The sequence below is a fragment of the Etheostoma cragini genome, chromosome 23, assembly GCF_013103735.1.
Source record: "Etheostoma cragini isolate CJK2018 chromosome 23, CSU_Ecrag_1.0, whole genome shotgun sequence".
NCBI lineage: Eukaryota > Metazoa > Chordata > Actinopteri > Perciformes > Percidae > Etheostoma > Etheostoma cragini.
The window spans coordinates 655,761-668,779 of record NC_048429.1 but is presented as its reverse complement, the minus strand read 5'-3'; the positions used below and the strand labels follow the sequence as shown (position 1 = coordinate 668,779).

The 13,019-nt window shown below is 41.6% G+C and overlaps 1 protein-coding gene across 1 annotated transcript in view; it reads right to left on the bottom strand.

Moving 5' to 3' along the window:
* LOC117939053 (myelin regulatory factor-like protein) overlaps positions 1-13,019 on the bottom strand; it is a 21,758-nt gene that overhangs the window by 6,087 nt on the left and 2,652 nt on the right. The window contains exons 3-18 of the mRNA XM_034864096.1: positions 12,484-12,545; positions 11,619-12,045; positions 10,989-11,192; positions 10,664-10,859; positions 9,992-10,068; positions 8,487-8,597; positions 8,321-8,414; positions 7,186-7,386; positions 6,027-6,135; positions 5,338-5,447; positions 4,997-5,142; positions 4,052-4,207; positions 3,553-3,615; positions 3,434-3,480; positions 2,344-2,517; positions 1,438-1,485 (exon numbers count right to left, since the gene is read on the bottom strand). Of these exons, the coding sequence (XP_034719987.1) occupies positions 1,438-1,485; positions 2,344-2,517; positions 3,434-3,480; positions 3,553-3,615; positions 4,052-4,207; positions 4,997-5,142; positions 5,338-5,447; positions 6,027-6,135; positions 7,186-7,386; positions 8,321-8,414; positions 8,487-8,597; positions 9,992-10,068; positions 10,664-10,859; positions 10,989-11,192; positions 11,619-12,045; positions 12,484-12,545 (2,225 nt within the window). The remainder of the gene's footprint in view (positions 1-1,437; positions 1,486-2,343; positions 2,518-3,433; positions 3,481-3,552; positions 3,616-4,051; positions 4,208-4,996; positions 5,143-5,337; positions 5,448-6,026; positions 6,136-7,185; positions 7,387-8,320; positions 8,415-8,486; positions 8,598-9,991; positions 10,069-10,663; positions 10,860-10,988; positions 11,193-11,618; positions 12,046-12,483; positions 12,546-13,019) is intronic.

Here is a 13,019-nt window from a genome sequence, read left to right as displayed (position 1 = left end):
ATAATACCTTTACACTACCTTTACAAGACCTTTACACTACCTTTATAATAACTTTACACTACCTTTATAATACCTTTATAATACCTTTATAATACCTTTACAAGACCTTTACACTACCTTTATAATACCTTTACACTACCTTTATAATACCTTTACACTACCTTTATAATACCTTTACACTACCTTTACAAGACCTTTACACTACCTTTATAATACCTTTACACTACCTTTACACTACCTTTACAAGACCTTTACCCTACCTTTATAATACCTTTACCCTACCTTTATAATACCTTTACACTACCTTTACAATATCTTTACCCTACCTTTATATTACCTTTACACTACCTTTATAATACCTTTACCCTACCTTTATAATACCTTTACACTACCTTTACAAGACCTTTACACTACCTTTATAATACCTTTACCCTACCTTTATAATACCTTTACACTACCTTTACACTACCTTTACAAGACCTTTACACTACCTTTACACTACCTTTACAAGACCTTTACACTACCTTTACAATACCTTTACACTACCTTTACAAGACCTTTACACTACCTTTACAGTACCTTTACACTACCTTTACAAGACCTTTACACTTTACACTACCTTTACACTACCTTTACACTACCTTTACAAGACCTTTACAAAACCTTTACACTACTTTTACAAGACCTTTACAAGACCTTTACAAGACCTTTACACTACCTTTACATTACCTTTACACTACCTTTACACTACTTTTACACTACCTTTACAGTACCTTTACACTACTTTTACACTACCTTTACACTACCTTTATAATACCTTTACACTACCTTTACACTACTTTTACACTACCTTTACAGTACCTTTACAAAACCTTTACACTACCATTACACTACATTTACAAGACCTTTACAAGACCTTTACAAAACCTTTACAAAACCTTTACAAGACCTTTACAAGACCTTTACAAAACCTTTACAAAACCTTTACAAGACCTTTACAAGACCTTTACAAAACCTTTACACTACCTTTACACTACCTTTACAAGACCTTTACACTACCTTTACAAAACCTACGTTTTTGAAAACATTATACTTCTAGGAGTAGTTTTAAATTACTCTATTTTTACTTGAGTAGATAAGTGGAGAAGAAGCTGTCTTCCTCCCCTACGTTGGGCTACAATGAGCTGTTTTTACCCCCCCCCCCTCCCCCCAGTTTTACGCTGTCTTCTGTGTCTCCAAAAAACAAACGGACACGTCAACATTCAAAAACTCAACATCTAACTTGAGGAAACGTAGCGGTCATTTTTGTTTTTGTTGTGGAAAGGCGTTTGTCTTTTAGCTTACATATGTTTCAAACATACCGTACATATTTATATATATATATATATTATATATATTTATATTTTGTAATTAAAGAAGTAGAAAGCGAACACTCACAATCTTGGGCGTTTTTCAACTTGTCGTAAAAGTCTTCTGGTCTTCTTTCTGTTGAGCAAAAGCACACCAACAATTAATATATATATATATAGATATATCATCTATAACTATAAACCAAGGAGCATCTGTGTGTGTGTGTTTGTGTGTGTGTGTGTCCATTGTCTTTTAAATATCTCCAATCTACTTCACACTTGGTGTTCAGAATTAGGGACATTTTGGACAGCGTTGGACATCATATATATATATATATATATATTGAAAAAACTGTCAATAAAATTAAACAATCGCACAAAAAGGTTGAAAAAAAACCAAACATTGGCTCTTCCGTGTCTTCCCTACACAATAAAAGCCCAGCTTGAATTCTCTCCATCTGTATGCAACCTCAGCCCATTAATGCATGTTACTAACTCAACTTCTTCCTTTTCCCGGAGTCTTGTGCTCTCTTGCCTCTCTCCTCTCTCTTCCTCCTTCTCTCCATCTGTATGCAACCTCAGCCCATTAATGCATGTTACTAACTCAACTTCTTCCCTTTCCTGGAGTCTTGTGCTCTCTTGCCCCTCCCCTCTCTCCTCCTATCTTTCCTGCAGGTGGTTCTGGATCTGGGTCTGTTGTTGGAGTCACCTGCTGCCTCCACGTTCCTGCTCCACACCCTCTGCTGCAATTCTACATGTCACTCTGTCTGTCTCTTCTCTTTTAACAGAAATTGTCCGTTGTACGTGATTCACAGGTATATTTCTGTTAATTTACACTTTGAATTGCATTATGGGAACTTCATCTCCGCCAAATCATTCTGTAATGTTTTTTTACTGTAGGAACACCATTAAATAACAGAAAATGTTCTGTTATTTTACGGATTTTTTTCTTAGAGTGTACGTTTTGTCGGGGTGAACGTGGGCCTGTGGTTACCTGCCACATAAGACATTTCTTCTCCAGCTGATGTAGTGGAGGTGGAGGTGGAGGTGGTGTTGGAGCCCTTGCTGCCCCCTGCAGGCGAAGGGCAGCAGTACACCCGTTCACAGTACAGCAGATCACAAAAGTCCACGTCGGGGGGCCAGCGGTCGGGGGGACGGGTCGCTGGGACTGGTCGAAAGAAGTGGGAGTTTTTCTTTCAGTTAGCATTGCTGTTAATATGTTTATAAATGGATTTGGATCATTTGGAAAAGTAAAAAGCAGAAGACAGTTAAGTAATTGTAGTGCCTCTAAACTTCTTCTGTAATTTGACATTGTTAAAAGATCCATATTTGCAGGTGAAAGTCAATATGTGAATGGTCACGTGCTTTTATTTTGGTAGATTTACTACTTTACTTTTGCACATTGTCTTGATTACTTTCTTTGGAAGGAAAACCCCCCAAAAATGAGATTGAAAGAAACTAAATTAGACCTTGTTTTTTGTTTGGTGACCAAAAAACTAACAGAGAATAATCGTCACACCAGAATCAGTTTTTTAATTTTTCGTTTGACACCCGGGCTGTAGTATTCGAGTCCGGTCTTGGACTCGAGTCCGGACTTGAGTCCGTTTTTCTATGGTCTCAGACTTGTCTCAGACTCGCTAGTATTTGGACTCAGACTTGTCTCTGTCTCGGCTGCTGGTCTTGCCCAATATGGCTTCTGGGCTTTACGTCTGGACCGAGTCCAGGTGTCTTTGTTATGTTTATAATCATATTGGAGGGAAAGTGAAACCCAAAATGATTGTCTTGATACTGTCATGCATAAGACCTTTATTCTTTCCTGGACTCGGTCTTGTCTTGGACTTAACTAGTCCTGGTCTTGGACTTGTCTTGCACTCGACTAAGGTGGTTTTGACTACAGCCCTATTTGACACCTTTAACAAATCATTTCATTTTCTAATTCCAAATTAATTACGGATTATCCACTGATTAATTAATCAGTGGCTGTCTTCACATGATCCCACATTGCTTTGATTATCCCAATCATCCGTGTACACATTCAGACTGGATCCTACATGCAGGACAGGTGTTGTGACGTTGTTGGTTACCTGTGCTGCTCCAGGCCGTGGTCGACACAGGAACCACGCTGCCGTTACTAACAGACAAAAAAACACAATCAGCAAATACTGATTATGATAATAAAATGGCTTCTTCTTTTGTTTCTTACCTGTTCATGTTGAAGTCTTCCTCCGTCAAATTCAGTAGGTACAGAGAGGTGATAGAGATGATGCTACACACACACACACACACACACACACACACACACACACACACACACACACACACACACACACACACACACACACACACATTGTTTTAAAGGTCCCATGGCATGAAAAAAGATCCAGTATTAAGAACCACTAAGGTCTATATAAAGAAACTTCCGATCCAGTATTAGGGGACCACTAAGGTCTATATAAAGAGACTTCCGATCCAGTATTAGGGGACCACTAAGGTCTATATAAAAGAGACTTCCGATCCAGTATTAGGGGACCACTAAGGTCTATATAAAGAGACTTCAGATACAGTATTAGGGACCATTAAGTTCTATATAAAAGCATCCAAAGAGAACCATGTCATGGGACTTCGAAATATTCAAATACATTCTTCTCTAATTAACAAAAGACTTCTCTGTGGTGAAAACAGGAAGTGACATGGCGCCTCACCAGAAAGCCATGGTGGCCACAAGGGTCAGGACGCTGGCCTGGAAGACTTTATGCTGCAGACAGTGTCTGTACTTCCGACTCCAGGACTCCTTCTGGGCTTTCCCAGGCGTGCACGCGTCGGGACTCATCGGCCCACCGCTGTGTGTCCCGGTTGTCCTGTTGAAGGAAACAACAGAAGCCCAGCTTTTATTTTGAAATCACTTATTCTGAGTCTCAGAACAGTTGGTGAATCCGAACTAACAGCGTGAAGACAACATGAGGACAACATGAGTACATGAGAGCAACATGAAGACAACAGGAAGACAACATGAAGACAACATGAGGACAACATGAGAGCAACATGAGAGCAACATGAGGACAACATGAGGACAACATGAGGACAACATGAGAGCAACATGAGAGCAACATGAAGACAACATGAAGACAACATGAGGACAACATGAGGACAACATGAGAGCAACATGAAGACAACATGAGGACAACATGAGGACAACATGAAGACAACATGAAGACAACATGAGGGGAACATGAGGACAACATGAGGACAACATGAGGGCAACATGAGGACAACATGAAGACAACATGAAGACAACATGAGGACAACATGAGGCCAACATGAGGACAACATGAAGACAACATGAGGACAACATGAGGACAACATGAAGACAACATGAGGGCAACATGAGGACAACATGAGGACAACATGAGGACAACATGAGGGCAACATGAGGACAACATGAGGACAACATGAAGACAACATGAGGCCAACATGAGGGTTAAAACCAAATGTTGTTATAACAACAACAGGATTCATGTCACAGCAGATGAATGAGTTCATATATGTGTAAGATAAAGGTGTGTGTGTGTGTGTGTGTGTGTGTGTGTGTGTGTGTGTGTGTGTGTGTGTGTGTATGTGTGTTTGTGTAATATAAAGGGTGGAGGTACCCGGTGGAGCGCAGGCTGCCCGTCAGGCTCTTTAGTTTTGCCAGGCGGCGGTTCCAGACCTCCAGCTCGTTGATCCGAGTCTCCAGGTTGTCGGTGAGCTTGGACAGCTGCTGCACCGCCCCCACGTTCTCCATGAAGATCTGCTCCTGGAGGAGGAGGAGGAGGAGGGGGGGGGGAGGAGGAGGAAGAGGAGGAGGAGGAGGAGGAGGAGGAGGCAATTCAGTTTCTACACATAGTCTATGTCAACTGCACAAGAACCTATAGGACGAGAAGGAGGAGGAGGAGGAGGAGGAGGAAGAGGAGGAGGAAGAGGAGGAGGAAGAGGAGGAGGAGGAGATTACTTTGTCCACCATGAGGAAGTTATGGATCTTCTCTCCATCAGAACAGGAGACGTCTCCAACCTCCGTCACCGCTGATGGGAGCAGCTCCTTCACCTCCTGGGCGATTATACCTGGAACATCACGCCGTCGGGTCGTTATGACACAATGTGATGAAATATTATAGATTAATACTGTAAGAATGTAGATTATAGATTATAGATTAACTATAGGTTAACTATAGATTAACTATAGATTATAGATTATAGATTAACTCCAGTATTAATGTAGATTATAGATTATAGATTATAGATTATCTACTGTATTAATGTAGATTATAGATTATAGATGAACTATAGATTATAGATTAACTCCTGTATTAATGTAGATTATAGATTATAGATAAACTATAGATTAACTATAGATTAACTATAGATTAACTATAGATTATAGATTAACTCCAGTATTAATGTAGATTATAGATTATAGATTATCTACTGTATTAATGTAGATTATAGATTATAGATAAACTATAGATTAACTATAGATTATAGATTATAGATTATAGATGAACTCCTGTATTAATGTAGATTATAGATTATAGACGAACTATAGATTATAGATTATCTACTGTATTAATGTAGATTATAGATTATAGATGAACTATAGATTATAGATTATAGATTATCTCCTGTATTAATGTGTCCTGTCACCTGTCTGGTGGGTGTGGTCTATTCCCATCGTGGAGGCAAACACTGGTTTATAATCAAACTCTACGATTCTCATCTGAGTAATTCGCTTCAGCTGCTGCTCGGGGTCCACCTGGAAAACAAGTAGAAACCAGTAGAAACCAGCAGGTTTACCAGTAGAAACAAGCAGGTTTCACCAGTAGAAACCAGCAGGTTTTACCAGTAGAAACAAGTAGAAACCAGCAGAAACAATCAGGTTTTACCAGTAGAAACCAGCAGGTTTCACCAGTAGAAACCAGCAGGTTTTACCAATAGAAACCAGCAGGTTTCACCAGTAGAAACCAGCAGGTTTCACCAGTAGAAACCAGCAGGGTTCACCAGTAGAAACCAGCAGGTTTCACCAGTAGAAACCAGCAGGTTTTACCAGTAGAAACCAGCAGGTTTTACCAGTAGAAACCAGCAGGTTTCACCAGTAGAAACCAGCAGGTTTCACCAGTAGAAACCAGCAGGTTTTACCAGTAGAAACCAGCAGGTTTTACCAGTAGAAACAAGCAGGTTTACCAGTAGAAACCAGCAGGTTTTAGCAGTAGAAACCAGCATGTTTTACCAGTAGAAACAAGCAGGGTTTACCAGTAGAAACCAGCAGGTTTTAGCAGTAGAAACCAGCAGGTTTTACCAGTAGAAACAAGCAGGTTTCACCAGTAGAAACCAGCAGGATTTAACAGTAGAAACCAGCAGGTTTTACCAGTAGAAACAAGCAGGTTTACCAGTAGAAACCAGCAGGTTTTAGCAGTAGAAACCAGCAGGTTTTACCAGTAGAAACCAGCAGGTTTTACCAGTAGAAACCAGCAGGTTTTACCAGTAGAAACAAGCAGGTTTCATCAGTAGAAACAAGCAGGTTTCATCAGTAGAAACCGGCAGGTTTTACCAGTAGAAACAAGCATGTTTACCAGTAGAAACCAGCAGGTTTTAGCAGTAGAAACCAGCAGGTTTTACCAGTAGAAACCAGCATGTTTTACCAGTAGAAACAAGCAGGTTTACCAGTAGAAACCAGCGGATAAGCATGGTCCCGTTGTCCCCATGTTGTCCCCATGTTGTCTTCATGTTGTCCTCACGTGTGTGTGTGTGTGTGTGTGTCAGACCCTCAGGGGGAGGAGTCATTAAGATGATGTCGTCGTCTTACTGCCTGTATGTTCTCCTTGGCGCGGCAGTCCGACGGCTGCATCACAGCGCCCATCACCTTGGCGTTGCCGCAGACGACCAGCGCCTCGTCGGGGGAGTCGGTGTTGATGCCCACGCGGCCCTGGAACACCACGGAGTCCTGCACCCCCCCGCGCTGCCACATGGCGTCTCCGTCCGACTCAAACTGACCCGGGTTAGAGGCCTGGGGAGATATTAAAGGGAATATTAAAGGGAATATTAAAGGGATTATTAAAGGGAATATTAAAGGGAATATTAAAGGGATTATTAAAAGGATACAAGATGGATTTGAAATGAAAGTATTGTATAATGACTATGTGGTTCTTTGGCATCTACTATATATACTAATATATCTATATACTAATACATCTATATACTAATACATCTATATAGTAATACGTCTATATAGTAATACATCTACATACTAATACATCTATATACTAATACATCTATATAATAATACATCTATATAGTAATACATCTATATACTAATACATCTATATACTAATATATCTATATACTAATATATCTATATAGCAATACATCTATATACTAATACATCTATATAATAATACATCTATATAGTAATATGTCTATATAGCAATACATCTATATACTAATACATCTATATAATAATACATCTATATAGTAATACGTCTATATAGTAATACATCTATATAGTAATAGATCTACATACCAATATATATATACACTAATATGTCTATATACTAATCAGGGCTGTAGTAAAGACCACCTAAGTCGAGTCCAAGACAAGTCGAAGACCAGGACTAGTCGAGTCCAAGTCAAGACCGAGTCCAAAGAGGTTCAAGACCGAGTCCGGGACAGAATAAAGGTCTTATGCATGACAGTATCAGGACAATCATTTTGGGTTTCACTTTCCCTCCAATATCATTATCAACATAACAAAGACACCTGGACTCGGTCCAGACCAAAAGCCCAAAAGCCATATTGGGCAAGACCAGTGTCCAAGATCAAGACTATTCCAAGTCCAAATACTAGCGAGTCCGAGACAAGTCCGAGACCACAGAAAAACGGTTTTGAGTCCGGACTCGAGTCCTACAGCCCTGATCATTAGTTCATGGGTTTCGAGTTGTTACCCTGACGATGATTCTCTCCGACAGCAGCGCCGTGAGGAGGAGCATCTCCCCCCCGACCACAGCGGCGTACAGACCGACCACCATCTGAAAATACCTACAGACAAACACAGAGTCAGCGCGTAGGTCTCAGTGGCGTTCCCGGTTTCATTGGTTACCCATCACGCACCTCTGGTCCGGGTTGGGTTTCCCTTTCTTCCTCATGTTGTTGGACGTCGTCTCGCTGAAGTGGAGCCGGCCGAGCGTCACCTTGGTGATTTTGCCGCCGGGTAGACTGACCCTGGAGATCGTAATTTAATGTTTTAAAAATGTCTGTGTGAAGCTGTAAAAGTAGAATGGGAGCCAGAGCGTTAAGCTATCAGGCTCCTCTCCTGTGAAATCAGGTTCCAGTTTGGGTTCAGGAGGCAGACTTTGTCTCCACATTTAAGAGTAGGCTTAAGACTTTCCTCTTTGATAGAGTTTGTAGTTAGAGATGGTTCAAGAGAGTCCTGAACCATCCCTTAGTTACGCCGCTTAAGGCCCAGACTGCCGGGGGACTTCCTATGATGCACTGGGCACCTCTCTCTTCCTCCTTCTCTCCATCAGCATGCAACCTCATCCCATTAATGCATGTTACTAACTCAACTTCTTCCCTTTCCCAGAGTCTTGCCCCTCTCCCCTCTCCTCCTATCGTTTCATGCAGGTGGTTGTGGCTTTGCAGCTGTGGAGTCTGGATCTGTGGTTGTAGTTACCTGCTGCCGCCATGTTCCTGCACCACAATTATCCATGTCTCTCTCTCTCTCTCTCTCTCTCTCTCTCTCTCTCTCACCCCCAACCGGTCAAGGCAGATGCCCCCCCACCCTAAGCCATGGTTCTGCTTGAGGATTCCATCTCTTAAAGGAAGTGTTTCCTGGTCTCTGTGGCCTAGTGCTCTCTCTTGGTGGGAACTGTTGGGTTTCTGTAAATAACATCCTAGAGTTTGGTCCTACTTTTTAGACCTACTGCATTTTCAGTTTTATAGCTGTATGTCTTATTTTGAAATCACGGGGTACTCATTCTTTACTGTTTACATCTGACTTTACACACTTCAGGCTGCTGCAGCTAGCTCAGGAGATAGACTGTGTGAGACCAGGTTGTCCGGCCTGAGACACAATAAAAACAAATAACCTTCGGCATTTTTGTATTGCTTTCCCTTCCATTGTACAGAACCAAGCCGTGATGTCTGAACCGAGGTGTAAGAGCAGTCAGTAAATCAACGCGAATTTGTTCGTAGTGTCACAACGAACTGTCTCTTTATTTCATAACTGCAGCAGCAACAAAAAATGCTCACAAAATGCGGTTGAAAAATTGTTTGTCTTTCAGCTCTCTAGTCATACACACACACACCTGGCTCAGGTAAGGTCTACATATAGAGTTAACACCACCTGACGTCATCGTCATCATCATCATCACCATGATCAACAGTAATTGTAATCAGCATCATATGAATATAGGTATCTGTATGATTATAAATTAGATGCATGTGAAGATGATAAAACAAAAATCAGTGTAATGGCTTCAACACGAGGTATGAACCAAACCATGACTTCTGTGTACTGGTCCACCCGTAGTACACACAGTCTTCCAAGTACTACCTAGAAGCTAGTGCAATTGTCCATGGTGCATATAAGCAATACTTTATAATACGATATCTACCTGACAGGGTGGAAGGGCTTCTTGCTGCGGTCCGGCTGAGATTGCTCGATAGTCACGTGGTGGCTTGGAGATTCCAGCTGTAAGAAGGGAGACGTACAGGTATCACGAAGAAGAAATACTGAACACTGAACCTGCTGGTTGTGGTCCCCACAATATTCAGCAGCTTTCCAGATTCTCGAGCAGCCAAAATGGCTTTTGTAAGATACTAGTAAGTCACCAATTCTTCCCAGATTTGGTTTTGTTGACAGTAGTTTGTTAACACAACTCTAGAGACTCTAGATTCTTGGTCTTCAAGTAGCTTCAATGCTAAACCAGGCTAAATATGTCCTGGTCCAAGATCTGCACTAGAACCAAACTGATATGGATCTTCAGTTGTGTAATTTATTTACAGGGACAATGCACGAATACATTAATAGATGTCTTCTCCCAGGTTGTAGTGAATTGCTAATGTCCTCCCGTAGTCCCTGGGCTTGGAAATCAATTAGTTTTGAGAGGAAATTTAAATTTTTTCATTCAAAGTTGTGGACGAGTTTTATGCCTTTTATTGAAGATTGCAAACAGACTTAGTGTAATTTATCTTAACTCATTACTGCCTATGTAACAAACACTTCTTTTTCTACATGTTGCTAGTCTAAGAGTGTAGAGAGAAGGGTCGAAGTGTCTCGTACGCACCTTAATCCCAAACACTTTAATCTGGAAGTGGTCGACCGGCTGCGGCCCGCCCTGCGTTCGGACGTATCGGGGCTCTGCAGCCACGCCGATGTGAACCGTGACCTGGAAGTGGTTTTTCTTCTGGCAGACAAAGGCCTCGTCGGCTGCAGAATAGTTGAAGCCCTTGTCTGTGTCAACGTGGTAGGCGAGCGGAGACCTGGAAAGGCAGGAGCGGGTGCTTGGTGTAAGGATGGAGATATCAGATGTTCTGTCCAGAGCAAGATATCTCAACAACTATTGGCCAGATTTGATGTTAAAAACCCAGATCAGCTGGTTTTATACTCACAGTGTCTGGTAGCTGCTGCCGTATAAAGTACTCCAATGTTCCAGCATATACTGTTCCCACGTTAGCAGCTGGTAGGATCCCAGACCACCTCCACTGTTCCCTGTACTGCTACCTTGAGTCCCGTCTCCTTCACTGCAGGAAGCCTCAAGTCCTGCTGATGGGTCCTCAGACTCAGATCTCCTCCTCTTTTTACTCCCTGGGGAGCTAAAGCAGGATTACACAGACTCAGAGTTCAGTCCCTGACTGACAAGGTCACCATGTTGTCTTTTTATCACAAGAGTTAATTTATAGTAGCTTTGTTCATCAGAAAGTTAGTTTTTACCTCATTAGGTCAGGAATAAATATGACCAAAAATGTAATAATTGTACATAAATTGAATTTCTGTCCTATAATCAACTGGACTACAACTTGAGGTCCTCTGGAGTCTTTTTCGGCTGTTCCTTGGTTAATAGCTAGAGTCCAGATCCAGAGCCTTTGATAAAGTCTCTGGCTTTAAGGGGCCTTTTCAGAGGAACTCAGGCTGCTACTTCAAGCTCCTTTTTATGACATATTTCTTCAGCCAGGCATTGTGGAAAAAGGACAAAATGGCGACAAAAGCCACAAATCTGACAATGCTGGAGGTGTGTTTACCAGGTGTTTAGCGTGGACGTGTATCCCAGCAGACAGGTTGAAGGGGGCGTGGCTACATCTGAGACCAGGACCGGACCCGTGCAGGGTGTCACAAAGCTGTTGGATGGGTGCAACCGTGGGTAAGGTGGTGTGGGAGGGGTGTAAACCTGCGAGCAGCTCTCTGGATTCAGGTAGTGTGTGTCTTCAGGTGAGTGGTGTGGGTGTCGTTGCAGGGGGGGACGGGGACCAGGTGCAGTCCCAGACTTGATGTTAATGTTTGTGAGACCCAAACTGTGGAGCTGTTCGTGGGTCAGCGGCTCGTGGTGGGCGAAGGCGGGGCCTCGGTCCTTAAAGCAACAGGACGACAAGGGGGCAGGCGGGTGGGATGGCTGGAACACTTCAGGGGGGGTCTGCTGGTTCGACCAATAAGGTGGCTTGTATTGGTAGTCTGCCAATTAAGAGAAGTACAGTATATTTAACGGAACAGGTTCATGTCTCTCTCTGCTTGCAAAAGCATAAAGAAATACATTTTGTGAAGATTTTGTGCGTAGTTAAACTTTTGCAAACTTTAGTGTGTGAATTTGAGCTGCTGAGCTTTGGGAAAAGACAATGCTATTTAACTAAAACTAGTGCTGTTAAATGATTACAATATTTAATCCTGATTAATCACATTCATTTCATAGTTTACTCGCAATTATTAGCACATTTTTATCTATTCTAAATGTCCCTTGATTTTGTTTTTTCATTGAAAACAACACTGGCATAAAGCCTACTGTAGTGTTCTATATATATATATATATATATATATATATATATATATATATATATAACACTACAGTAGTGTTCTATATATATATATATACATATTTTAAGCTGTGAACCATACCTGGTATCTGTGCGGGTGAACAAGCCTCTGAGATTGAGTCAGGAGGAGATTCAGGGAGCATGCTGGGAAAACAAACAAACACAAACACAACGATAGTGTTGTGGAGTATCTGGTTACCCCAGTGGTTTTAAGTCGGCAGCTTGCAAAATGGATCAAATATCTTTTTTGGGCCTCCCAGTCAAGGGGGGTCAGCCTCTCCTCTCTAAGCGTAGCTACCATGGCACCATTTTAATGCTACTAAGCCATCACCTGCCATTAGCATCCCATTGACTCCCATTCATTTTGACATCACTTTGACAGCGAATAACTTTACATCTGAAGGGTTTAAAGACTCTATTTATCCGTTGTTTATTTCTAAAGAAACACAACAATGCATAAAAGGCTAGCAGACGTTTTTATAAAAACAGGCTAACAAATCACCGTATAGTAGGCTACAGTATGTTAATGTTAACTAACAATCAGTTAGCAGTAATTAGCCTGTGCCTATGTTAATGTTAACTAGCATGTTAGTTAGCAGTAATTAGCCTGTGCCTATG